The sequence below is a fragment of the Neomonachus schauinslandi genome, chromosome 4 (assembly GCF_002201575.2).
Source record: "Neomonachus schauinslandi chromosome 4, ASM220157v2, whole genome shotgun sequence".
NCBI lineage: Eukaryota > Metazoa > Chordata > Mammalia > Carnivora > Phocidae > Neomonachus > Neomonachus schauinslandi.
Window position 1 is genome coordinate 29534368 of NC_058406.1, and position 25993 is coordinate 29560360.

The 25993-nt window shown below is 41.2% G+C and overlaps 1 protein-coding gene across 2 annotated transcripts in view; it reads left to right on the plus strand.

Moving 5' to 3' along the window:
• The window catches only part of MACF1 (microtubule actin crosslinking factor 1), a 338451-nt gene that overhangs the window by 92832 nt on the left and 219626 nt on the right, over positions 1-25993 (plus strand). Inside the window, exon 1 of one of the 2 annotated variants that reach the window (XM_044914485.1) lies at positions 13437-13545. The exons of the other annotated variant lie outside the window; for it this stretch is intronic. Coding sequence (XP_044770420.1) covers positions 13437-13545 — 109 coding nt within the window. Of the gene's footprint in view, positions 1-13436; positions 13546-25993 lie in introns of those variants that run through there. 2 annotated transcript variants of the gene reach the window in all.

Here is a 25993-nt window from a genome sequence, read left to right on the forward strand (position 1 = left end):
TATGCCTCATATATTGAAGCCTTTTTTTTTTTTTTTAATTTCTCCAACTGAAAATGACCGTTCCATTGACTGAACTTCTAAATTTCTTCTTTTTTTTTTAAAGTGTAACTTTTTTTTTTTTTAAAGATTTTATTTATTTATTCGACAGAGAGAGAGATAGCGAGAGCAGGAACACAAGCAGGGGGAGTGGGAGAGGGAGAAACAGGCTTCCTGCCGAGCAGGGAGCCCGACGTGGGACTCGATCCCAGGACCCTGGGATCATGACCTGAGCTGAAAGGCAGACGCTTAACAACTGAGCCACCCAGGCGCCCTGAACTTCTAAATTTCTTCTTCACCAAATTCTTGTGGTCTTGCCACCCTCGTGACACAGCGTACTGCCTTATGCTATAACTATTTATACACGTACCACTTCCCTAGTTAGACTGTAAGGTCTTGGTATTGCAAGAGTGCTTTGTCATTTGTTGTTGTTATGGGTAACAACACAGAACCTAGGCAACTAAATATTTCACAGAACCACAGAAGTTTAGGGCTAGAAAAGAATGTAGAGCTCTAGAATGTCAAGTCATTTTATGAATGAGTAAACAGATCCAGTGTGATTAAATGATCCTACAGTCATATGATAAACTAGGAACAGAACTGGAACTGTCACCTCCTTCTCTAGTTCTTGAACTGCTAAATGTAGTGGTAAAATCTGATATGTGCTTAATCAAATATTCATAGGTAATATCATAGGTAATTTTTTCCTTCCTTCGTTCGTTCGTTCCTTTTTCTTTTGTTTGTTTGTTTGTTTTTATAAATTAGGATCTTCAATAGTATAGGTTTAATCAAAAACTGAGCTGGGTAATAGTTTTATTCCAAGGCATCAGGGACCCATGGATTATAGGTAAGAGAAAAATGTAAGCAACTGTACTGAAAGTGCCCCCCCATTTCAAGGAAATCTTTAAAAAATCAGTGATATTATGTATTTGAGGTGACTCTTTTTCACTTAACAGTAGAGTGCAGACCCAGTTTAGTTGAGTCCTAGTTAACTGAAGTTTTGCGTTTGATAATTCATCAAGGGTTATTGCTTCAAAGTATTTTTGAGGGGGTACTCCTGGGTGGCTCAGTCAGTTAAGCATCTGCCTTCGGCTCCGGTCATGATCCTAGGGTGCTGGGATCGAGCCTTGAATGGGGCTCCCTGCTCAGCGGGGAGCCTGCTTGTCCCTCCTCCTCTGCCTGCCACTTTGCCTACTTGTGTCCTCTATCTCTCTGTCAAATAAATAAATAAAATCTTTAAACAAAACAAAAAAACCCCCAAAGTATCTCTTTAAAAAAAAAGATATTATTTACTTGAGAGAGAGAGAGAGATAGTTGGGGAGAGAATGAGTGGGGAGGAGAGGGAGAAGCAGACTCCCACTGAGCAGGAATCCCGATGTGGGGCTCTATCCCAGGACCCCGGGGTAACGACCTGAGCTGAAGGCAGATGCTTAACCGACTGAGCCACCCAGGCGCCCCTGCTTCAAAGTATCTTTAAAGTAAGTTGTGTCAAAAATTATCTAGCTCTTGACAGTCACTTCCAAAATGTTTGAGATAAACTTCAGAGATTTAGATACTCCAGGAATATCTATTGGGTAAAGTTGAACTACAACTATTGTCTATTTAGGGTTTGTTGACTATTGGGTGTGCCAGTCACTAATCAAAAACCCAGTGCACCCTTTTCCTCACTGCCCTCCTTTGGGAACTTGAGGGTAGATGGGCAGGTATTTAAGAGGCTGCTCCCTTTCTTTGAGATTTGGTTTTCATTAGGGTTTTGCCTTACAAACGAGGCTAATGATGGTAGATAGTTTGATACTGAGTCTGGCTTGCAGTCTCCACTGGGCAAGCTGTTGCTAGACAAGCAGTCTATGGTGGATGAACCATAACCAACCTCTATGCAGGGTTGGGCTCTGCCTAATGCCCGTGACTTTTGGTTTTATCCAAAATAGAATCTGTTGTCCTCAGATTTGAGAGAGTAAGGATTTGTTGTCCTCGTTGGTGTTTCTGCCTTCGGCTGTTTCCACATTGCCACCTGGCTGCTGTTAGAGGGAATTCACTATAGCTCTGAGTCCTTGCAGAGGGCTGAGAGGAACTATCCCTGTCTCTAGGATGGAGCGTATGTTCTCTTCCCTTAAAACTGTTACCCATATTTCCTTTTATGACTTGTTAAGTCAGAGGCAGCTGGGAGGATGCATCGGGGAAGCATTACTCACTGGGCACACACAGTGGCCCTGACTGCTGGTGGGGAGTCTGGGCTGAGCTGACAGTGAGTCAGCTTTGGAAATGGAAAAATGTAGGGTAGTGGGGGCGGGCAGGGATTGTGTGCCAGTGACTGCCTGTTCTTTCTTCTGTAAGAACTCATCACAAAGCTGTGAATACTGGGGATCCAGTTGGGGCAGCCAGTAAGCCAACCAGCTTTGAGGTGATAATGTTTTCGTGAAAGGAGTGAGCTGACTAGACCTAGTATCGCTGCCTTTTATGTCGTGTGTGTGGGTTTTGGAGGCAAGCTTGAGCTTGTGTAATGAGAGTCCTATGTGTGCAAATTTCACTAGAATAAAGGATAGAATCTCTTTGTCTTAGTTATAAAACTCAGTCTTCTGTATCTATCTTTGTCCAGTAGGGGTCACTGGGGGTTTAAGCTCTAAATGAGAGAACCTGTCACTAATCTTATGGTAGGCCAATCAGATTCCTTGTCTTTATATGTCTTTATATGTGGCATCTTTGTATATTGAGCCCTCTTTTTTTTTTTTAATATTAGAGCAGAAATAAAAAATATGAACTTGTATTACGAATTTTGTGGCTCCAATGACTACTGGATCTAAGAGATTTCCAGGAGTAATCCTAAGCTATAAAGAAAGAAATGGATGCCTCCAGGGGCCTTCTGTTAGTAGTCGTCTCTGGTAATATTTGTAGTCAAAGAGTGCAGGGTGAAGCAATTTTTTTTATAAAGCCATAACTACTTGAAGATTCCATGATGAAAAGGAACTGAAAGGGGTATGAAATGTTCTTTCAATTTTATTTATGCCAACTCAATCATTTTTAAATCAAATTTTAAATTTTAATTTCAGTACAGTTAACATACAGTATTCTATCAGTTTCAGGTGTACATCAATCATTTTAAGATGTCTAATTTTGGACATGAAAATAATACAAATTTGCAAAATTAGAAAAATAAAATATACAAAAAGGGAAAAAAAAGAAAGAAAAAAGAATTTTGTGGATCTATTGAGTATTTGAAGAACAGATTATTCCAGATGCTAGGTGAAGCAAGAAACCAAGGCTGAGATGGAATTGGTTTATAAATAAAACTGGAAGAGACTTAAAAAAAAATGAAAGGAGACGGGAAGAAAACTGTTTATTAACATCTGATGTGTACCTGCTTACTACTGACAACAACCCTGAGAAATAGTTATATTTATACACATTGTACATTTTAGGAAACTGAAGTTCAGAAATATTGTGGTGTCCCCTAGGGACACCACTTCCCTAGGGGAAATCCTATTAGGCATGGTCATTTGACTTTGGTCCTTGGACCCTGGTGAGGGTTCTTGAGAGCAGGTTTTACTAGAAGATAAGCAGGGCCTGGTGGTAGATTCTCCTGAGAAAGACCAAAATGATTCTTGTGTTGTGGATTAGGGTTCAGAGCAGGCTCCAGGGGTCCACAGGTGTAAAGAAGCCTACAAGTCTGTCTTTGTCTTCAGATGGCAAGTTTTTCCTTTTTATTGTTTAGGGCTACTGCCAGGATCTAGAAAACAGTCTCACAGATATCTAAAATTAGCTGTTTGTGTGCAAAGCTTGGTTTCCATGGATAAATAGTTTAAGTTGGTCTCTCTTACCTACCTCTTATCTTGGCCTGGACTCTTCTTCTGAGTCTTGAATGTAACTACCTATTGGCATTCTCAAGCCTGCCTGGTGACCTTATTCTTACTGTCGAGGGCCTGACCCTTTGTCAACCGCATGCCCATTCTGCCCTCTTGTGTTCCAAGGTGTCTCAGAGAAACTAAAGTGAATCATATGCTTCTTAGCCAGATCACACTAAAAGATGTTTGCCATTGAAACCGTTTTTATCTCCAAAAAAAGAAAGAAAGGGAAAGAAACCGTTTTTATTTGGAAAAGCATTTTAAAAATGTGTTTAAGCTGGATAGGAGTCAAATGCTAACTCTCCATCATGAATTCACTTGGAATGAGGGATATTTCTGGACAAAAATAACAATCCTTAGCAAAATTCAGGAGCAGTCTCCATGGACAGGGCTTCTTTTCCTTGAATTGTCTCTGTTTATTTAAGATACTGGCTACCAGAGTTTCCTGGAAAAAACTTAATAGCTAGGTCTCATTATTGCTTTGTGGGGGGAAATGATCAGAATCCCAAAGAGAGAGATTATTTACAATAATAATAATGGATATTAAGATGGACTAAATATTCTTGTCCTTCCCTTTTTGAAGCAATGCCATTGAAGCCTAATTTGATTTATTCATTGAGTTGGTGGCTTAGAGCTGTTAAATCCACACGTTTTACCTTGACTTACAGCTCCTTGCATTGGCCACTGAAGATGGCTTGATACCCTGCTGAGGCATAAAAGCTCTGGTAGAGTAACCATAATAATAATAGCTAACATTAATGAGTTAATCTTTAATGTTTTTTAAAAATAGTCAATAGTGAATGCTTGTGGTGTGCCAAGTAGTCCATGTGTTTTCTCACTTAATCCCCACTATAACACCACAAAGAGGTGATTTTATTATCCCCATTTTACAGATGAAGAAACTGAAGATTAAAGAGATTAAGTAATTCATTCAAAGACACAGAGCTAGAAACTGTGAAGTCCGAATTTGAATCTAGGTTTGGCTAACAGACTGTGTTAAGTTTAGAGCCCTGGGCAGAGAGAGAGGCACTTGGGTTTTAAGAATGAGTCTTCTAGGGGCGCCTGGGTGACTCAGTCGTTTAAGTGTCTGCCTTCGGCTCAGGTCATGATCCCAGGGTGCTGGGATCAAGCCCCACATTGGGCTCCCTGCTCAGCGGGGAGCCTGCTTCTTCCTCTCCCTCTGCCTGCACCACAGAGCATCACCCATTTTACTCTCCACCTTTACTCTTTTCCTTTACTTTCCTTTTTCTTTCTCATTTTTAAGAGTAAGAGCCTAGATTGCTAAGTTGGACAAGAAAGCCACCCAGAGTTTGGATGTTGAGCAGAATCCATGTCTGGAGAGATTTCTCGAAGTGGAATTTCTGAATCAGTAAATGAATTTCTTGCCAGCTTTAAGAAAAAGCAAAACTTACACTGTGTTCTTGGAGTCACTTTTTTCCTTAAACTCCCAGGTGGATTTGGAATTCCACTGTTAAAAGTGATTCAGCTTCTTTGTTAGTGTGTGTTACCTGCTGGGCCTATCTAGAGGAGCATATTGAGTTATTCCTGCCATAAGATGAATAGTTTTCCAGGTATTTCCTCTCTGTTGTATGTTTTTGCAGTCAAAATAGATGCATTCCCAAGAAATGCTTAAATTTTGTGAATCCTCATGGTTTACTGGACCTTGTTTAGCTCTTTCCAGTATGTTCTGCCTTATACCCCTGGCTCTCACAGTGCCCTTCAGACCCTCTTGTTCATTAATTAATTAATTCACTCATTAATTAATTAATTAATTACACAAATAGTTGTTTAGTGATGAGGTTTCATATAGGAGAGCAGAATTCATCTAGCTTCAAAAACTTTAGTGAGAGAGTAAAAATAAACACACATGTAAAGTATAATATAATCTCAAGAGAAGGAGAAGCTTACTTCTAACTGGGATGGAGGGAGTCACCAGGGAAAATTCTGTGGAAGTATTGGCTTTAAGCTGGTCCATACGAATGGGATTTTGACTTGTGGAAATGGGAAGGAAATACATTCCAGAGTAAATGAGGAAAATATTGTAAAGCCAGAGAGTTTTGGATTTAATTTGCTGACACTGGGGAATTGGAAGTTTTAGAATGAAATTACAAATGAACATTCATTGAGCATTAAGGTGTACTCATTATGCATGTGTCAGGGAGATTAATCTCACAGTGAATGCGGACAGGACTGGCAGGTTGGAGACTGGGATTAGGAAAATTGGGTGAACTATCAATTTATTAAGGTTTTGTACAGTGTGAGCAGTATTCAGAGGTCTTTGTGGTCAGATGTGGTTTGTATGCTGCTCCTCCAAATAATAATAGTAGCCAATAGTTATTGAGCACATACTGTATGCCAGGCACCATCTAAGCACCTTAAATGCATTAACTCCTTTAATCTTCACTATGGTTCTATGAGACAGGTACTATTAGTATCATCATTTTACAGATGAGGAAATTGAGGCTCTATGAGGTTAAATAATTTACCCAAAGGTGCTAATGTGACGTATATAGTAGAGTCTGGATTTGAACCTAGGCAGTGTGGCTTCAGACTGAGTTTGTAATTACCATGCTACTATAATGCTCATGGCATCTAGGTTACTGAGCAAGAAATTTGGGAGAGAGAGTTTTCTAACATTTTTTTCAGTGACACTTGGGTATGTAGAATATTCTTTGTAGGCATTCTGGGCCTTTGCATGTTGATTGTTATCACAATCCCACATTGCTAAACATTAGAGAAAGGATGTCCCAGTGTCTCCTAATTAGCTCCTGTGAAGCACACATCCTCTGCCTATCTGTAGTTAGATGCCTACTGGACTTATGGGAGGAGACAGATGACCAGAGCTCAGGGCCAGGCTTTGAGGCCTGGGTACTGGCATTCCCAGAATCCCAGGGTTTCCAGTGCTATCAGCCATATGCTAGTCTCTATCAATTTTTTTTTTTTTTTTAAAGAGAGAGAGCACGTGTACCCGTGAGTGGGGAGAGGGTTGGGGTGGGGGTGGGGCAGAAGGAGAGGGAGAGAGAGAATCTTTTTTTTAATTTTTTTAAATAAGATTTCATTTATTTATTTGAGAGAGTGAGAGAGAGAGAACACTAGCTGGGGGGTGTGGAGTGCAGAGGGAGAGGGAGACTCCCCACTGAGCAGGGAGCCTGATGTGGGGCTCCATCCTGGGACTCCAGGATCATGACCTGAGTGGAAGGCAGATGCCCAACCGACTGAGCCACTCAGGCGCCCCTAGTCTCTACCAAATTTTTAATCTCAGGTATATTTGTTGTTTGAAAAAAGTCTCCTCTTTGTAAGCATTATTTTTCCAGATTTTGGTCTTTTAGATGGGTCCTAAATTTTTAGTCTACATCTGCTCAAATTAAGAAGCTTGTGGATGTCAGTTATTTTGAGACCAGGTCTAACTCCATGGCCGTGTGAGTAACCGTTGCAGGGCCCCCTCTCACCAGCTTGCTTTCATCCCAGTCACAGACATGAAAGTGATTCTGGGGTGTTGCCTTGTTTTGAGATTTCTTGTGGGTAATCATCCTAAATTCTGGAGAGTGAGGTAATCCTAAAGAGAAGTAGGTCTAAAATCTTTAGTGAAGTTTAGAGTCTTGCTTTTACAGGGCTTCTTTGGTGGTTTGGGGCCCTACCCATTGGTTATATGGAAGGGATATCCTGGGGGGTGCTAAATATGACTTTAAATGGCCCATTCTTTGTATAATAAATGATCTCTAAAAAAACCCCAGTCACTCCCTCCTGCCAGCCTCTAACCACTTCCTATAAATGACAGCACACAGATCCATCTTAGTTTTGCTAAGTGAAAAATTTATTTTATTTTCACAAAGGCAGTCCCATTTCTCTTCTTTCTTCCTTCAGACAAGCATACATATACACAAAGGCTGGAAACAAACTTTTTACCTGTCATATGTAGAAAAATGGTGTATCCAAGGTCTAGCGTGCCATCTTACGAGGAACAAATGACTTTGGATACCTTTCATTGTCTTCTCTAATAATAACAATAGGTTCAGAATGTGTCTTGACATTTGAGTGCTTTGGATTTTTTTTTTTCTTCAGATTTCCTAGGTATTTTTGAATGACACAAGCGTGATATATGATTTTCTAATTAAGACAGGTTTGCAGTGGTAGTAGAATAAGACAGAGACATGGCTTTCACTTTGGGAAATGAAAATATGGTGAAGATATTTATAAGATTGCAAAAAGAAAATTGTACAGTGGGTGATGTAGACAGCACCAGCACTGTGACGTTTGCGTCGAAGTTGAGATTCTTTCCTTGGAGCCGGGTGGGGCTGTGTACAGACTGTTTGTAAAGAGGAAGTATTCCAAACATATAAATATTTAAATTGTTTAACTGCAAGTTAGGGTACTTAGTTTGCCAGAACATGTTAGCCAAGGGAGACAGTGTGATAAGATACATTGATTTAAAATCAGACAGATAAAAGTTCAGATGGCAGTTCATCCTCTTACTTTGTGACTTTGGACAAAATAACTTGAATTTTCTGAGCCTCAGGTTCTTTTTAAAAAATTATTTTTTATTACAACATTTTAAAAAAAAATTTGAGTTACAGATGACACACGATGTTATGAGCCCCAAGTTCTTGATTTGTAAAATATCCCCATTTATAATATTAATTAATAATATATAATAATGTATTAACTGAGCTAATAATATTACCAGGATTAAATGAAGTAACAGATGTGAAGGTGCTTTCTAGTAGCCACTCAGTAAATGTTAGTATATTGTAGTATTGGTATAGTATATTATAATAAATGCCCTTCCAAGCAAGTTACCTTCTTTGGCTATCACAGCTCCAGGGTCTCCACAGTAAGAGGTGTGTCATCATCATCTTTGTGTCCACTGTGTTTAACATGATGCTCTGTGTTCTTAAATTGAATGAATGAATGAAATGTTCTGTTTCACAAGAGAGCCCTGCTCCAGAGGGAGCTCCGGCTTAGTCTCCCCTGGATTGCACTATCCCTTTTCCTTCTGTTGCGCTATTCCTTTCAGCAAACACTGATTATTTCACACATCAAGACATCCCTCTCTCTGCAAAATTCCTTGAGTAGTTTTTACTTTGTTGTCACTAATTCTTCTCCTCCCATTCTCTCTTTTTTACATTTAACTTTTAAAAATTATTTTTAATTGAGGTATAGTTGACACAGTATATTAGTTTCAGGTGTACAACATAATAATTTGATATTACATATATTGCAAAATGTTACTACAGTAAGTCTGGTTAACATCTGTCACCTTATATAGTTACCAAATGTTCTTTTTTTTCTTCCTTGTGATAAGCACTTTTAAGATATACTCTCTTAACAACTTTCACGTATGCAGCCCATTTTTAAATTTTTAACTCTGGTCGCCATGCTGTTCATCATATTCCTATAAATCCCATTCTCTCTTGAATCACTCCAGTCAGACCTTTTCTGGCATCAAAACTGCCCTTATTAAAGTAACCAGCAACCTCCACATCGCTAAATTCAGTGGTCCATTCTCAGTCCTCGTCATGACACATTAAGAGCTTTGGCGTGGTTAATTACTACCCTTTTTTTTTTTTTTTAAGATTTTATTTTTAAGTAATCTCTACATTCTACATGGGGTTCAAACCCACAGCCCTGAGCCCAAGAGTCATACGCTCTACCAACTGAACCAGCCAGGCGCCCCTAATTACTACTTAAAACACTTCCTTCCCCTGGCTTCTGGGGCATCATGCTCTTTTGGTTTTCCTAGTCCACTGGCTTTTCTTTTGGTGGTTCTTCCTCTTCCCTATATAGTGTTGCAGGGTTTCCAGTGCTTAGTCCATGAACTTGGTCTCCTCTCTCTCTGTTCACTCCCCAAGTGATCTCACCCAGTTTCCTGGCTTTAAAACTCATCCTGGGTCTCTCCCGGAACTCTAGATTCATATATTCAGTTGCATATTCAGAGTTCCACTGGTATATCTACTAGGCATTTCAAACCTACTGTATCCAAAAGAGAATTCCTCCCCCTTCCCCCCCCCCCAAAAAGAACAACTACAACCACCAGTGAGCCCCAAACCCTCTGCTTCTCTGGCAGTCTTTCCCATCTCCGGACGTAGCAGTTCTGTTCATTCAATTTCTCAGGCCAAAACTCATGGAGCTGTGACTCTATCTTTTCTTTCCTCACCCCACATCCAGACTATGAACAAATCCTGATGACTCTTTTTTTATAATTTATCCAGAATATGACCACAGCTCTAACACCACACTGGTCCCAGCTATTGTTTCTCAGCCATCAGTTTTCATTTGGATTATTGGAATGGCATTTTATTTTATTATTCTATTTTTTTTTATTTTAAGATTTTATTTATTTATTTGAGAGAAAGCACAGAGGGAGAGGGAGAAGCAGACTTCCCACTGAGCAGGGAGCCCAACGTGGGGCTTGATCCCAGGACCCCAAGATCATGACCTGAGCTGAAGGCAGACGCTTAACCGACTGAGCCACCCAGGTGCCCCTGGAATGGCATTTTAACTAGTGGCCCTGCTCCCATTCTTGCCTCTCAATAGTCTGTTCTCAATATAGCAGCAAGGGGGATTCTTTTAAGACCCTAAGTTAAATCATGTCAGTCTTTCACACAAAACTTTCCAAAGCTTTCCTACTTCACTTAGAATAAAAGCCAGTCTTTACAAGTGGCCTATACAGTCATAGGTGATCTGATAATCTCTCTTACTTCCTCTCTTGACACTCTCCCCTTCTCTCTGTGAGCTCCAACCAATATAGTTTTCTCCATGTTCCCTGAACACACCAAACCTACTTCTGCCTCAGGGTCTTTGCACTTGCTTCTTAAAAAATTTGGCTCATTTTTTCTCTAGATAGCCATATGATTTGTTTGCTCATATTCTTTAGGTCTCTGCTTAAATGCCATCTTATTAGAGAAGCCTTCCCTGAAAACTGGAAACTTGACCCCACTGGCACTCCCTTCTCCTTTTCATCTCTTTTAGTATTCTCCATTGTATTTGCGTAACAAACTATGTATTTGCTTGTTTGTGTTTACTTTCCATCTTCTCCTACTGGTATATAAGCGTGAGGGCAAGGTCTTTGTTTTGTTCACTACTGTGTTCCCAGTATCTAGAACAGGGCCTGGAACATAGGAAACAGTAAATATTTGATGAATGAGATATAGGTTAGCACAAAATTATAGATGGTCTAGATGCCATATTAAAATATTCATATTGTATTTGTTCCCCTCAAGGGACCTTTATCATCTTTTTGGTTAGTAGATTATTCAGATCTAAAACCCTTCCCTTTTATTGATTTTTTTTTTTTTAAAGATTTAAAAAAAAAAAAAGAAAGGATGGGCCGCCTGGGTGGCTCAGTTGGTGAAGAGCCTGACTCTTGATTTCAGTTCATTTCATGATCTCAGGGTTGTGAGATCGAGCCCTGCATTTGGCTCTGCGCTAGGCATTGAGCCCCTGCTTGAGACTCTCTCTCTGCCCCTCCCCCCCAAATAAAATAAATAAAGGTAACTTTACAGGTATTAAGGCAGTTTGCATTTTAAAGCTTATTTATGGGGTGCCTGGGTGGCTCAGTCTGTTAAGCGCCTGCCTTCTGCTCAGGTCATGATCCCGGGGTCCTGGGATCGAGTCCCGCATCAGGTTCCCTGCTCAGCGGAGAGCCTGCTTCTCCCTCTCCCTCTGCCTGCCGCTTTGCCTACTTGCGCTCTCTCTCTGTCAAATAAATAAATAAAATCTTCAAAAAAAAGTAAAGCTTATTTGTGAGATAATATAGCATATTTACATACCATAGTGTAAAAGGCACCATAGGAATAAATAAAGAGCTAGTTTGTTAGCAAGAGAAGCTGTAACTCTTCCCTGAGTGAAAGGTGTCACAGAGGATGTTAGATGTGCTCCTGGCTATTGGGCCTTCTATGTTATGTTGTGTGTCCACACATCATTTTATAAAATATCTCTTCAGAGAAAAGTAGGTGAAAAGATGATCAGTGGTACTGTGAGGCCTTTGCATATTCAATTTAGGTTGTGCAAACTTCTTTCCAGTCTTTCAGTGTGTCAGGTTTATTGAAGTATAATTTATGTACAACAAAACTCACCCTTTTGGGTGTACAATCCAGTGAGTTTTGACAAATGTATACAGTTACGGAACCATCACCACAAAAGATCCCTTATTTTTTTTGTAGTCAGTTCCTTCCCTTACCCCCAGGCCTGGGCAACCACTTACCTGGTTTCTGTCCCTATAGTTTTGCTTTTCTAGAATGTCATATGGATGGAACCATACAGTATGTAGCCTTTTGTGTTTGGCTTCTTTCATGTAGTAGAATGCTCTTGAGATTCATCCCTGCTCTTCTATCAGTAGTTTGTTCCTTTTCATTGCTGTGTTGTAGTCCACTATATGGATGCACCATGATTTGTTTATTAGTCCACCAGTCAATGGACTTTGGGCTATTTCCAGATTTTCATTATTTTGAATAAAGCTGCTCTTATCTTTCATGTACAGGTCTTTTTGTGGACACATGTTTTCACTTTTCTTGGGTAAATCCTAGGAGTGATATTGCTTGGTCATTTGGTATGTGTATGTTTAACTTTATAAGAAATTGCCAAACTGGAGCAGTTGTGCCAATTTACCCATCCCCCCCCCACCAGCAGTGTATGAGAGTTCCAGTTCCTTCACGTCCTTGCCAAGACTTGATATTATCTATCTTTTTAATTTTAGTCATTCCAGTAGGTATGTAGTGGTAAGGTGTTTTCAGTTGCTGCTACAGCCTCCGTATCAAGTTTTCATTTGTAAGCAGGCCTTAGTTTTGTGGAAGGCATTGTTTTCTGCTATCGTTGAGCATCCCCATATCCCCTTGGGCAGCTAGTGGTAGATTTTCCAGCCCTGAAAACACTGGTTTTTGGTTCTCCTTGTTGATCTTCACCACGCTGTGATGTCATATCTATTGCATGGAGCTTGTTGTGTATGTGATCCTCTTTGTAATGATCTTTGGATCCCTTGCCTCCTCCTCTTAGGCCATGGAAGCGTTGCCCTCCGACTGGCCAGGGTACTCATGGACACTTAAAATACATCCTTGTGTACTTTGCCTCCTCCCCGCAAGTGATTCCCTAGTAATTCTGTGACTTTTTTCTTTTGGCTCCATCCTGAAGTCTGGTATTGCAGCCTGGCTGGGAGTGGAAAGTTAAGAGCGTGACGTCCTCTGACACCCTCCCTTCTTGTAGAGGGGTCTGAGGTTTGTTTGTTTAAGCTGAATAGAGGATGCCAAAGATAGAATTTGAGTCAGCTCAGCACTAGCTTAGGCGCTCCTTTTCACTCTCCTGGTTCCTCCTTCCCTTTCCCCTCCCCCTCTGGCCAGTTGTTTCCTGGGCTTTGTCTGAGATACACTGTACAGTTTTAGCCCCATCTAGGCCTGCCTGCTGAAAGACATTCAGCAACGAGATGGAGAAGAAGCCGCCAGGAAGTTTCTGACAACTGTGTGCTGATAGTTCAGGACAACAGTAACCTCAGGAGAAAGGCATTCAGAGGCCTGCCTGAGCTGTGGGCTTGTGGCTAAACTCAGGGAAGGAGGAAGGACGAGCCTGGAAATGCCTTTCCTAGATTCATCTTATTTGCCATCAACCATCTTTATTTTGACTCACGTTCTTGGAATTGCGGGTGTTCTGTACTGGAAGAGATGTGCCAGAGGCAGAGCAGGTAACTTGTGTACGGAGTTATTCTTTAAATGACTGTGGGGCTTTTGAGGGTGGGGTAAATGACGGAGGGCTTCCCAGTGGCTTTCCTTAAAGGGCCAGCACCTCTTTTCAGCTGGGGTGCTGTCAGACCTTAGTTTGTGTGTGGATCTACTGAGGAAACTGGGCAGCTCTGGGACCAGTGTGAGATCCGGACTCTTCCCCATTCCATGTGGCTGTCTGCTAGAGGGTGCTGGCTTGATGAGGTGATGTCTGGGCTCCAAGCTGAGGGAAGTGGCAACTGTGCTGACTTGGGTCCTTCCTTGCTTCCTTTCCCTACTTCTTTCACCCTCCTCTAGGTAGAGATACGAGAAAACTTGTGGGATTAGAGAAGTTTCTGGATTTGGTATATTTTTGGGTGAGAAAAGGCAGAGGAAGAAAGCCTAGTGAGAGGAAGGGGTAAGTGGTATCTCTGCCAAGATGCCTCTGTTCTCTATGATATGATTAAAATTGTTCCTTTCCCCTCAGGCAGCCATACAGTTTACTTGTTTATCTGAGTCATCCTGTTCAATGCATGGAAGTTAACTGTTCTTTTCCCCAGAGAGTCAGGCCCTGATACTTTAAAAAAAAAAAATGGTAGCAGACCCTACTTTCTTCTCATATTTGTTATTAGTTACATTATATTCCTTTGATTTCTAAAAGCCCAGTGCAGGAATCAGCCTCACGTTTAGCTGATTCTAAATCTCCATGGTTGAGGATTAATAAAGTCTAACTTTTCCTGGAGTCCACCCTTGGATCTCCGTGCCTTCAGTACTGTCATTGTGATCCGCCTACTCCCTTCAAGCCAATGTATTAAGATACTTGTTACTTCGTATCTTTTTTTTTGGGTAAGATGCAGATTTGATGACTTATTACTTTGCTTTCTATTAAAAGTTCATGAATGCTTGGGCGCCTGGATGGCTCAGTCGGTTGAGCGACTGCCTTTGGCTCAGGTCATGATCCCGGAGTGCCGGGATCGAGTCCCGCATCGGGCTCCCTGCTCGGTGGGGAGTCTGCTTCTCCCTCTGCCCCTCCCCCCTCTCATGTGCTTTCTCTGTCGCATTCTCTCTCTGTCAAATAATAAATAAAATCTTAAAAAAAAAAAAAGTTCACGAATGCTTGACAGAATTAGAATTAGAATCAGACATTCCCCAGTGTCCTTTCCAGTAAGTCCCAGAAAAGCTTTTGACTAAATATTCAGATCCCAGCATGTATCTGTATCAGCAAAAACAGACATTTAGAAATATGTTTGCTTATGTGGTGTTGTGTTAAAGAGGTCGCCCAAAGTGACTTTCCTGAAATGTAAGCTTGTATTGGAACTTAGAAAGAAAGGAATAGGCAGGCATGAATTATTTGGCCCTGTATACTATTTCATATGCGGCTAGAAAGTAATTACCAAGGAGGAGGAGGCTGCTCTTTTCCTTTCCCTGAGCACTGTGGTAATGACATTTCTAAGCCACTAATTGATTAATATTTTAAAAGTTTATCTTCAGTATAGGATTTTCTATGAACGTAGGAGTCAGAACCCTATTTTTTAAGTGCTTTCTTTTTTATATTTTAAAAAATGAATTTCATAAACAGCCATAAAATGCATTGAAATAAAAAGAAAAATAAATTGTAAAAGCTTTTTATTTCTGTGAAACAACTTTGGTTCTAGTACCTAATAGTTAATTGCTTCGGAAGGTGCTGTGTTCACTTCATCTGTAAAATTGGAGCAGGGGTTTTATAATTGGAGATTACAGATACCAAAACTTATGTAGACGTGCTTACGAGATTCTGTACCCATTTATTTTAATTTCAATTTTGAGGTGTATTTTAGCTATTTAAAATATATTTAAAAGTAACACATATGCTCTCATGTACTACCTGCCAGTTGGACATCACCACAATAAAGTTTCTCTACCACCTCTAAGTATATATTTAAACTGCTTATAAATGTACAGTTTATTAAAAAAAGTGAAGTTTGTATCTTTTCATCTTTTTTTTTTTAATTGGAAGTGTTTTCCTATTGCAGGACATACTGCAGAAAATAGGTCCTGTGCCTGGTAAATTCTAGGCAAGGCTCAGTTGTGTGGGCTTAGGTACTCAGTCTGTAACATTGAGTGGGTGACACATTGCCAGCGGATGACTGTATTATTGGCTTAGTGTGTACTAAAAGGTTTTGTGCTTCTTGTCTCACATTTCTAGTCATATTTACATATTATAAAGAATGTACACAATTTTAGATATCCAAGGTATTTGACTTTGAAACAAGTATTTCTGCTCTTCTTTCAGGCTCTTGTATCAGTTTATTTGAATATTATCCTGAGATTACCAGGCACACTGTGAAACTATTACTGTTTGTTGCTGTTTGTATGAACCAGTTTTTACAAAAGGGTTCACTGTGATAAAACGTGACATAGAAATAGACCGGATGCTGAGGCTGATATAACTGTAATTAATTAATCTCTAATTTTAATCAAAATTGCTTGACTGGTTATGTCATTTAGTTTTAAAATAAGTAACATAAATTTGAACCCATAAAATTGATTTATACTATTAAACCCTGCTTTTATTTATCTTTATTTTTTTAAACACTGTTTTTATATGTTCTATATGTTGAGTTGCATATAAGATTTGTTTGAAAAAGTGACTATTCATTGTGTTGGTAACTGGGAATTCTTTTAAGCTGGAAGTTGCCTTGTTGTAATTTAGGCCCATTAGTCCAAATTCTGCCTGGCAAAGATCAAGTCTACTTTCTCTTCAAGGTGTCAGGCTTGCTTCGGTTTGAAGGCCATCTTTGTCAGTCGACACTTCCCTTTCCATTGACTATAGACGACTCCCCAACTCCTTATTATTCTAGTATTCCCTTTGGACAGTTAAATCGATCGTTTTTGCTTGGAAAATTTGGAGGCCAGGTGTATATGTGGAGAGGTGAAGGGAGGACAGCAGAAACAGGAGGAAGGAATCACTGATTACTATTCCTTCATTTTCCTTAGTTGTTTTTTTTTTTTTTTTCTTCCCTGGATGTTATGGGTCTATTGGTGAGCTCTGGTTACATAAGTACATGGCTTTTACAGCCACGTTCCCAAGTCACCATCTCTTCAGTGGATGTAAACAAGATACAGGAAGACACAGACCATTTGTATTGAAGTCATATAATATCTGTAAGACAGAACTTTGAGTTCAGTTAGTATTTAGATTTTTAAATTGTTTTCGATATACCCTGTCCACACTTACATTCACATATATCATCTCATTATTCCAAAAACTTCCACTGTTTTGTTTGCATCCTCATTTTTTTCTCTAGGGCTGTTGAAATAATCTGTTTCCCCCATACTCCTCCCCACCCCCACCTGTGTTCTAACTGTAGCCGGAGTTACCTTCTAAAATACAGAGCTGTCTATATTACTCTCCTGCTTAAAATCCATCAGTGCTTCCTCTCTGCTTTTAGGAGAAAATTCAAACTTTTCAGCATGACATGAAAGTGTTTTTATGGGGTGCCTGGCTGACTCGGTGGATAGAGCATGTGACTCTTGATCTCAGGGTCATGAGTTTGAACCCCGTGTTGGGCGTAGAGATTACTTAAAACAACAACAAAAAAAGCACCAGTGTTTTTATGATCTGCCCTCTGCCTATTTCACTAGTTCCATTTCCTCTCTTGGCCTTACAAGCACCTAGTACTCCAGCCTCACTCAAAAACTTGTAGATCTCTACCCCAAATGCCTGTACCCTCTTTTCAACTGGAGTACTGGATACTTATCCTTCAAGGTGAGTAGTTAGCGCCTCTGGAAAGCCTTCCTCCACTGAAGTCAGAATCCCTCTTCCGCTCCAGCAGCACCGTGTTAGTGCTTCTTACTCAAACCTGTATTGTCATCTTGCTCTGCTCGTCTGTCTCTCTCTCTCTCCACTAATTACAGTCCGTTAGACTGTAAGATCTTTAAGAACAGGGACTCTTACTCATCTCAGTTTCTCAAGTGTCTGAGACAAAATAGCCGTCAGTAAATGTTACTTGAACAAATAAAATGAATTAAGATAGCATTAGATACAAGCTGTAGCAGGGAACTTGTCTTATTCATTTATATACTTAAAGGGCTTGGCTTAGCTTGACATGTGGTCTAACATAGGTGCTCAGTAGAGGTTAAATGAATGATACAGAGTTGCCCTGTGTTTTAGTTTATTAATATCTCACATTGTGATAACGTAGACGGGAAAAAAGCTTTATGGTTCCTTGAGAAGAACATTTGAATTTTTGCGTGTTTGCCAAAGGACAAATATGTCCCTCTCTAGGGTCTTGTTTTCTTTATCTGCAAAATAAAAGATTGGACACTCCAGTCTCCTAAAGTTCTTTCCATTTCCAACATCCCACTAGGATGACCAGCTATAATCCCTGGATCTGGACCATATGAAGTGCAACCTAAGATTGCATCACCTTTTCTTTTCTTTTTTCTTTTCTCTCCCCTCCCTTCTCCTCTCTCCTCTCCTCTCCTCTCCTCTCCTCTCCTCTCCTCTCCTCTCTTCTCTTCTCTTCTCTTCTCTTTAGCAGCTACATCACGCTATTGAGTCTGTTAAACTTAAGATCAGTTATAAAATGGTCAAACCCGGTACATGAATTGCTATTATCTCCCCTCTAGACACTGCTGTGCCTTTAGTTTTCTTGAACTTCAGTACAGGACATAGGTATTCTACTTACATTTTGTTCTATGAGATTGGGTGTCGCTTTTTGAGATTGTTTTGAATGTTGATTCCTCCATTTATGACATTAGCTGTGCATCCTCCTTTCATCTTATCTAAAAATTTATTGTAACAGGTACTTGATAAATATATGGTCATATATCTAATATATCTTTACTCAAATAACTAAACCATTAGCTGTCTTAATCAAGGTGGAGCCTTTGCCTTTTTCTTTCCTTAGCTATTTTTTCCAGATCTGTACGATGTGTAGGAAGACCACTGAACTTGGAGTCAGGGGACCTGGGTTCTAAGTCCTGGCTCTTCTTTTTTTTTTTTTTTTTAAGGTTTTATTTGTTTATTTGAGAGAGAGAGTGCGAGCGAGAGAGAAGGAGCAGCAGGCAGTGGGAAAGAGAGAAGCAGGCTCCCCACTGAGTAGGGAGCCCGACGTGGGCTTGAACCCAGGACGCTGGGATCATGACCTGAGCTGAAGGCAGGCACTTAACCAACTGAGCCACCTGGGCGCCCCAGTCCTGGTTCTTCTGCTGACTACATGAGATGTTAGGTCACTTACTTCCTCTGATTTCCTGTCTGAATGAGAAGAATAAAGACTAAGGTCTCTAATTTCCTGTGCTTCTGGCAGTGTGGTCATCTGGCCTCTACTTGGATGTGACATGGAATTGTGGTTGAGAGTCTGGGTCAGGCTGCCTGTATTATCATCCCAGCTCTGCCTCTGCTGGCGGATTGACATCAGTCTGTCTGGGTCTGTGCTTCCTTATCTGTAAAGTGGGGTTAGTAACGCTGCATGGTTGTTTTGAGTTAGTTTTTAGAATACATTCTGCACATGGTAAGGACTATAAAATTGTGGGATTTGTTTATTTATTTATTTATTTTTAGCAATCTCTACATCCAGTGTGGGGCTTGAACTCACGACTGAGTTCAAGGGTTGCATGCTCTTCTCACTAAGCCAACCAGGTGCCCCAAGGACTGTATAATTGTTTACTATCCTTATGATACTTTTTTCCACAAAAGATATCATTGAGGACATAGTAATTTCCTGTATGCTGCAGGGACAAAATATAAATATTTGTCTTTACAGTTGACAATGAAAAAAATGTGAAAAAGCCAATGTGGGAGTATACAAAAAATTAGTGATATATTATGAATCATTGTCTTACACATTAGAAGGAAAGACGTCTGTGTCCGCTTTAATATCCTTAACAGTGGGTGATTCTGGCATTTAAGGAAATAAATGTATAACTTCGATTTTCTGTGCTATTGTAAGAAAGCCAGCAGTTGTAAATTCTCCTATAACTTCTAGCCATGTATGGAAATACTGGCTTGGATCTCTTCCTTCCACTCAACATTTTATTTTTTTCCCACTCAGTATTTTAAATATCTGCAGGTAGCAGTCAGATTCACTTTTTCGTGCCTCTAACATTTCTAGATACCCAATGACCAATGACATGACCAAAAGTTGGGCAAAAAGAAGGGGGATGGCCTGGGTAATCACTGCTCATGTGGGTCTCCTCTGAATAATTAAGAGCTGCCTGTCTTAAAGTCTTGCTGTTAGTAGTAGCTTCCCTTTTGAGGCTCAGGATCTCCTAGGAGGGAAGGCCTGTGTCTCCTGGCAGGTAGACTGACCTTATTCCCAAGACTGTCTCCCCTAACTTCCTCAGTCTGCAGTGCCTTAACAGGAAACAGATTCTGCTTGGATGCCAGGGGAGTGGGAAGAAGGCAGGCTTTGATTTACCTTTTTCAAAGCTTACCCAGTGATGATTATTTTGACTTTTAGAGACTATGAAATTATTTAGTATTTCTAGAAGTTACCCCGCATATTCATTTGGGATATGCCCTAAATCTCTGGTTGGCTATAGTTCAAATATTTTTATTTCTTAATCTTCCCAGGAATATTCTGCCACCTTAAATATACAGCTCCCCCACAGCAGTGTAGTTATTCTGGATTAGGGTGTAACAGGAGGTGTAGCTTTGGAGGTGAACAAATGGATACGTAATCTTGGTCAAGTTATTTAGCCTTTAAAAAAAAATTTATTTATTTTAGAGAGAAAGAGAGCCATAGTGAGCCTGCGTGAGTGCAGGGTGGGGAGGGGCAGAGGAACAGGGAGAGAATTTTAAGCAGACTCTAGTGGAGCATGGAGCCTGGAGCTCAATCTCAGGGCTCTGAGATCACGACCTAAGCCAAAACCAAGAGTCAGATGCTTAACCTACTGCACCACTCAAGCACCTCCAAGTTATTTAGCTTTTTAAAAGTATTTTCATTTCTAAAATGGAAATGATAATACCTATCTTAGAGAATTGTTGGGATTAGATGAAATTATATTTAAAGTTCTTATCACATTACAGTAATAGTAGATGCTCAATTAATTTTAGCTTAGGTTATTAAGTGCATTCAAAATGTGTTAGAGACCAGAATATGAAGACAAAAGACACAAGACTGAAGAAATTTAAATCAGATAAAGGAAAAGTTTACTAAAATATGAATCAGGAAACATTTATTCCTTTTTCTTCTCTTTTCCCAATTTCTTGTGCATTTCTCTTCTTAGGACAAGGTAAATTCTAGGAGGACCCTTCCTGTCCAAGACTGACTAAGAAGAGTCTAATAAGAGGAACAAACTGAGTAGAGTTGTCGTAGGTTATCGGGGTGACTGGGAGCTTAGTCAAGGAGGGATAAAGTCAGCTGTGAGTCCTGTTATTAGTAAGTAGTAACAGGATTATTAGCAGTTTGTAGGTGGGAGGGATGCCCAGTAGGGAGTGAAGAAAGCTGTCGGGACCGAGGCAGGTCACAGGGCTTGTTTAAATTGAGTGGCCTGCTAGGCAAGCTCGTGTTTACTCTTTTTCACTTGCAGTCTTTGGGGCTAATCTCTGCAAACTTGCTTTCCTGGGTGTTGCCCCTCCCTCCCTGCCTTTAGGAACAGGATTGGAAGTAGCATTAGCCTGAAGAAGTCATTCTATTTAGGGAAAGGGCCAGTGATTAGGCCCTTATCTGCAGTGGGGCCTTTCTGAGTGGTGTGGGGCCTTTCTGAGTGGTGTGGGGCCAGATCGGGATCGGAATCAGAATGGCTATCCTGCCATCGACAGAGGCTCGGCTTTTCTAACCCCTGGTTGGGTCAGAAATGTGAAGAAGCAATAGATGGGCTGGGCCATCTGAATGAAACAGCCCTTCATTGTGTTCCTTCAACATTTCAGTGTCTGGTACAGTTAGCCAAGACTCAGAAAAAAAGTTGGACAAACAAGCAAGCAGCCTTTCACTGATGGAGAAAGGGATCTCTGGCACCGCTGAGTTAAGTGCACTGACTGCAGAGACAGAGTGGGAGGGTCTGGGAAGAGGAAGGGGACTTTGGGATGACATTCCTGGCTGGATGAGGGGAAAGAATGGAGCAACAAGCAAACAGTATTTTTGAAGTTGGTGAAATCAGCCCTGCTAATCTACCTGAGAGACTGGCTGGGGCTGGGCTAACCTGTGAAGTAGGTGGAGTCATTGCGGAGAGACTGTGACTCTTCCCTTTGGGCAGCTGTAAATGTGGGGAAATGAATCTCCATTTAGAATCTGGGAATCTGTTGGCAGTGGACAGTGTATGGGATTCACTCCATTATAGTCTCTCCCATTGTGGGACCTTCTCAGTTGGTTAAAACTTTATATGTACTTCTGCCTGAGAAGAGGCCAGCCAGAGGAGCAGTTTTTTGGGCAATGGATGTACTGTTCCTTAGTTGGCAGTAAGCCGTTCTACCTTACCAGCTCTTCTGCAACTGTCTAAGATTCACCAGGTCACAAGCTTCTGCTCTGCAAATGGAGGGTAACTCAGAGACCAGTCTTTCTACCTGCTCAGGCTTACTCAGTAACTTGGCTGGACATTTTCATATGAAGCTCCCACCTCTGTATGCTGCTGTTGGTCTGAAAACACTGAGCTGCTGCCACTTTTGAATAGGATACTTTTTGCCTGAAGACCTGAACCCAGTTTTTGGAAGTGCCCTAGGGAGGAGCTTCCTCTCTGACCTCAAGGGGAGGAGGAGGTCATTAGGAAGTGGTGGGTGGAGCCACGTCTCTGTACTTCTGCTGTCTCTCTCTGCTCATCGAATAGCCCTTTGGCTATCTGTCTCTGTTCACCTCGAAGTCTTTTTTGAGGAGCTGCAGAGGGTGCTCAAGCCACTAGCTGGAGGTTCTTTGGAACACCCTCCTTTTGGGTGGGGTCAGCAGACACGAGAGTGCCATGTGGCCTAGTTACCAAGATGAGCACGAGTTCAGCGCCCACCTGGTTTGCCGCATGTGCTGTATGGGTTAGTATGTGAAGTTTTTTCCCTGTCTGGGCCTGTGGATCCCAGATAGCCCTTGCTCTCATTGACTCATAGGAATATATGGGCTTTGAAGTCTTGCGGGTGTTACAGCCTTTGGGCTTGTTAAAATGTGCAGGGGAATGGACGGGTGCCCTACTTCCTGGGGAACTTCTTAAGCTTGTAGTGACTGGCAGTTAAGAGCCTGAGCTTTGGGTGTGGGACTTTTTTATAGAGACTGAATTCATGCTCACGCTTCTTTTTGCCTGTATCAGGAAACCACTTTTATGTTACGTTGGCATAGTTCTGAGAGTCCAGGGTGTATTTTTAGCAGAAGTCGGTTGGTCACGGAGTCCACCTCTGAGCGGACTGGATTGGGGTGGGTGGGAGGAGTCATGGCCTGGGTTTCCTCTTTCACTTACTCTTCTGCCAGCTATGAGGTGGGAGGAGGGCTCCAAGATGGTCTGGGGACGGGACTGGGGGCAGGACCTAAAGAAGAATTGCAGGCTAGGAGGTGTGTTGTATAGGCTGTGACTTAGATCTCCCTGGATAAAGGACAAGCGTTCATTTAAATCATGTTCTGTGACCTTGAGCAAGTGGCCCAGCCTTTTTGGCCACAGGTTTCTTTGGCTTCCCAAACTGCAGGGTGCACGGACTGGTGCTGGAATGAGATATCAGTTCATCAGTTCTTGGTAAAATGAAAGGGATAAGGAGAAAGTAGTGTACCTTTCATAAACGGAAACTCATTTAAAAACCTGTCCTTTACTCTGGGATTGCCCTTCCTACTTTTCTGATGTTAAAATGCCCTTTATTTTATGAAAGAATTGTTCTTAGATCGTAGTTTGGTTTTAGATATCCCTACTTAGCAAAAGAAAAGGTTGACAGCTTTATGTTAGGTTATCTGATTTATTTTGGAACATTTACTGGTTTGGGAACTCCTGAATTGGTCATCGACTTTGATAATCAAAATATCTTTTTTGATACTATATTCTTGAGTCTCTGAAGCAGAACAGAATTGTGACCCAAATAGGCAGGTTTTCACTAAAATTGAAACTGCCAGCTGTTTTATCAAGGGGAGAGAGCAGAAATCTCAGAAGGGGTCAGCAGAGCTGTAGTTCCGATTCTGTCTCCTGACCGGGAGGCCAGTACTGCCAGATATTTAAGTGCTTTGTGAGAAACAAAGGTGGTATTATAATAATGTTTGGGGCACACGGAGGGGCCATTTTAGTCTGTTGTTGCCATGCAGTCTAGCCTTTTATCTTTCTGGTATCATTGAGATTTCCTCCCTGAGATCTGGAGAAAAGAATCTTCTGCCTCTGAAAGTGCTTGGAGATAAAAAGGCCCCTTTTCTGTAATCAACGGAGAAGTTTAAGGAAGTGTAGAATCTTTACTGAAATTTTCGGGGCAAAAACATTCTCTCTCATCGTACCGTTTAATCCCCCCGAGGCAGTGTGACCTAATCGTTAAGAGAATGGACTTCGGCATCACCTGTCTGCTTGGGGCTCCTGCTCTACCACTAAATAGCTAGATGAGCTGGGAGAATTGCTTAATCTTTCTATGCCTCAGTTTCCTCGTTTTTTAAAAGGGGATTTAAATAGACCCTAACTCAGAGTCATTACGAGGAGTACATGATATTCAAGCGCTTAGCCCAGTGTAAGCTCTGCAGGTGATTTTGATATGATCAGTTCACAGACTGGTATTTTGGGAACCATTGACCTAGTCCAAACTCAAAACGTTATAGATGAAACTCAGATTCAGAGAGGGGAGCTGAGTGTTCTGTAAGGTAAGCATCATAGACTAGAGGCCAGCAAATCCAAGTTACAGACCTGATTCTGCCCCTGTGTCACTTTATCCAACTTCTTAAATCTCTTAGGGCTTGGATTTCTTCATCTTTCAGAATGTATTTCGAGGATTCTTAAACCTCTGATCTCTTTGTATCTGTGATTTAGTTTTTCTGATAATCTAATGAATATTCAAGAAACTATAGAGCTTTTCTCCCTCTTCCCTTCTCCTTTATGCCTCTCCCTCCATCTCTATGTCTCATTTCTCTTGCCACCATGATTACTCCCCGCTTCCTTCTTCTTTCTTTCTTTCTTTCTTTCTCTCTCTCTCTCTCTTTCTCTCTTTCTTTCGATATTTTTTTATTTATTTATTTGACAGAGAGAGAGACAGGGAGAGAGGGAACACAAGCAGGGGGAGTGGGAGAGGGAGAAGCAGGCTTCCTGCTGAGCAGGGAGCCTGATGCGGGGCTCAATCCCAGGACCCTGGGATCATGACCTGAGCCGAAGGCAGATGCCCAAAGACTGAGCCACCCGGCGCCCCACTCCCGGCTTATTTATCTAACTTCTGTCATTTACTCTCAGATTCCCAATAGAGCAAAGAATTACCATTAATAAAGTTCCAGTTTGCCTGAGAAATAACATAAAACTTTAATTTTGCACTGAAGTTTCTAGAATTATCACCTCCCTAAGCTCCCAATTCTCCATCTTCACTGAGACATTCTAAGCCTGTACCAACCCTTGGTGATAGATGCCTGTCATGAATCCCAGTTACAGTTATGGTTTGCACCTCCCTTCTGCCTGTCATTACACAGGATGATATTGTGTTGCCTTCTAATAATTTAATGGTGGCAGTAGGTGTGGTGGTTAAAAGTCCATGACAGGGCGCCTGGGTGGCTCAGATGGTTGGGCGTCTGCCTTCGGCTCAGGTCATGATCCCGGGGTCCTGGGATCGAGTCCCGCATCGGGCTCCCCGCTCGGCGGGGAGCCTGCTTCTCCCTCTGACCCTCTCCCCTTTCATGCTGTTTCTCTCTCGCTCGCTCTCTAAAGAATAAATAAAATCTTAAAAAAAAAAAAAAAGTCCATGACAGACTTGGATTTGAATCTCAATTCTGCTACTTGCTAACTGTGTGACTTCAGGCAAATTATTAATAAGCCTTTTTGAGCCTCAATTTGAACTATAAAAATGAGGGTAAATAGTGTGTCCTGGTAGAGTTGTGAGGACTGAGTCAAATACTAAATGAAACAGGCCTTGCACAGTGCCTGACACAGAGTAAACACAATTTCTAGGTCAGTCTTATTTCCTGAAGTTGACTTATGTATGTATGAGGATAGGAATCATTTATAATGTTGGTGCCGTTGTATATTTTTGGTAAGCACAGTTAATTGCTTGATCTCCATCTATCTATGTATCTTTCTTTCTCTCCCTTTCTTTCTTCCTTCCTTCCTTCCTTTTTTTTTTTTAAAGATTTTATCTATCTGAGAGAGAGAATGGGAGACAGCATGAGAGGGGGAGGATCAGAGGGAGCAGCAGACTCCCCGCTGAGCAGGGAGCCCGATGCGGGACTCGATCCCGGGACTCCAGGATCATGACCTGAGCCGAAGGCAGTCGCTTAACCGACTGAGCCACCCAGGTGCCCCCCCCCCTTTTTTTTTTAAGATTTTATTTATTTATTTGACAGAGAGAGACACAGCGAGAGAGGGAACACAAGCAGG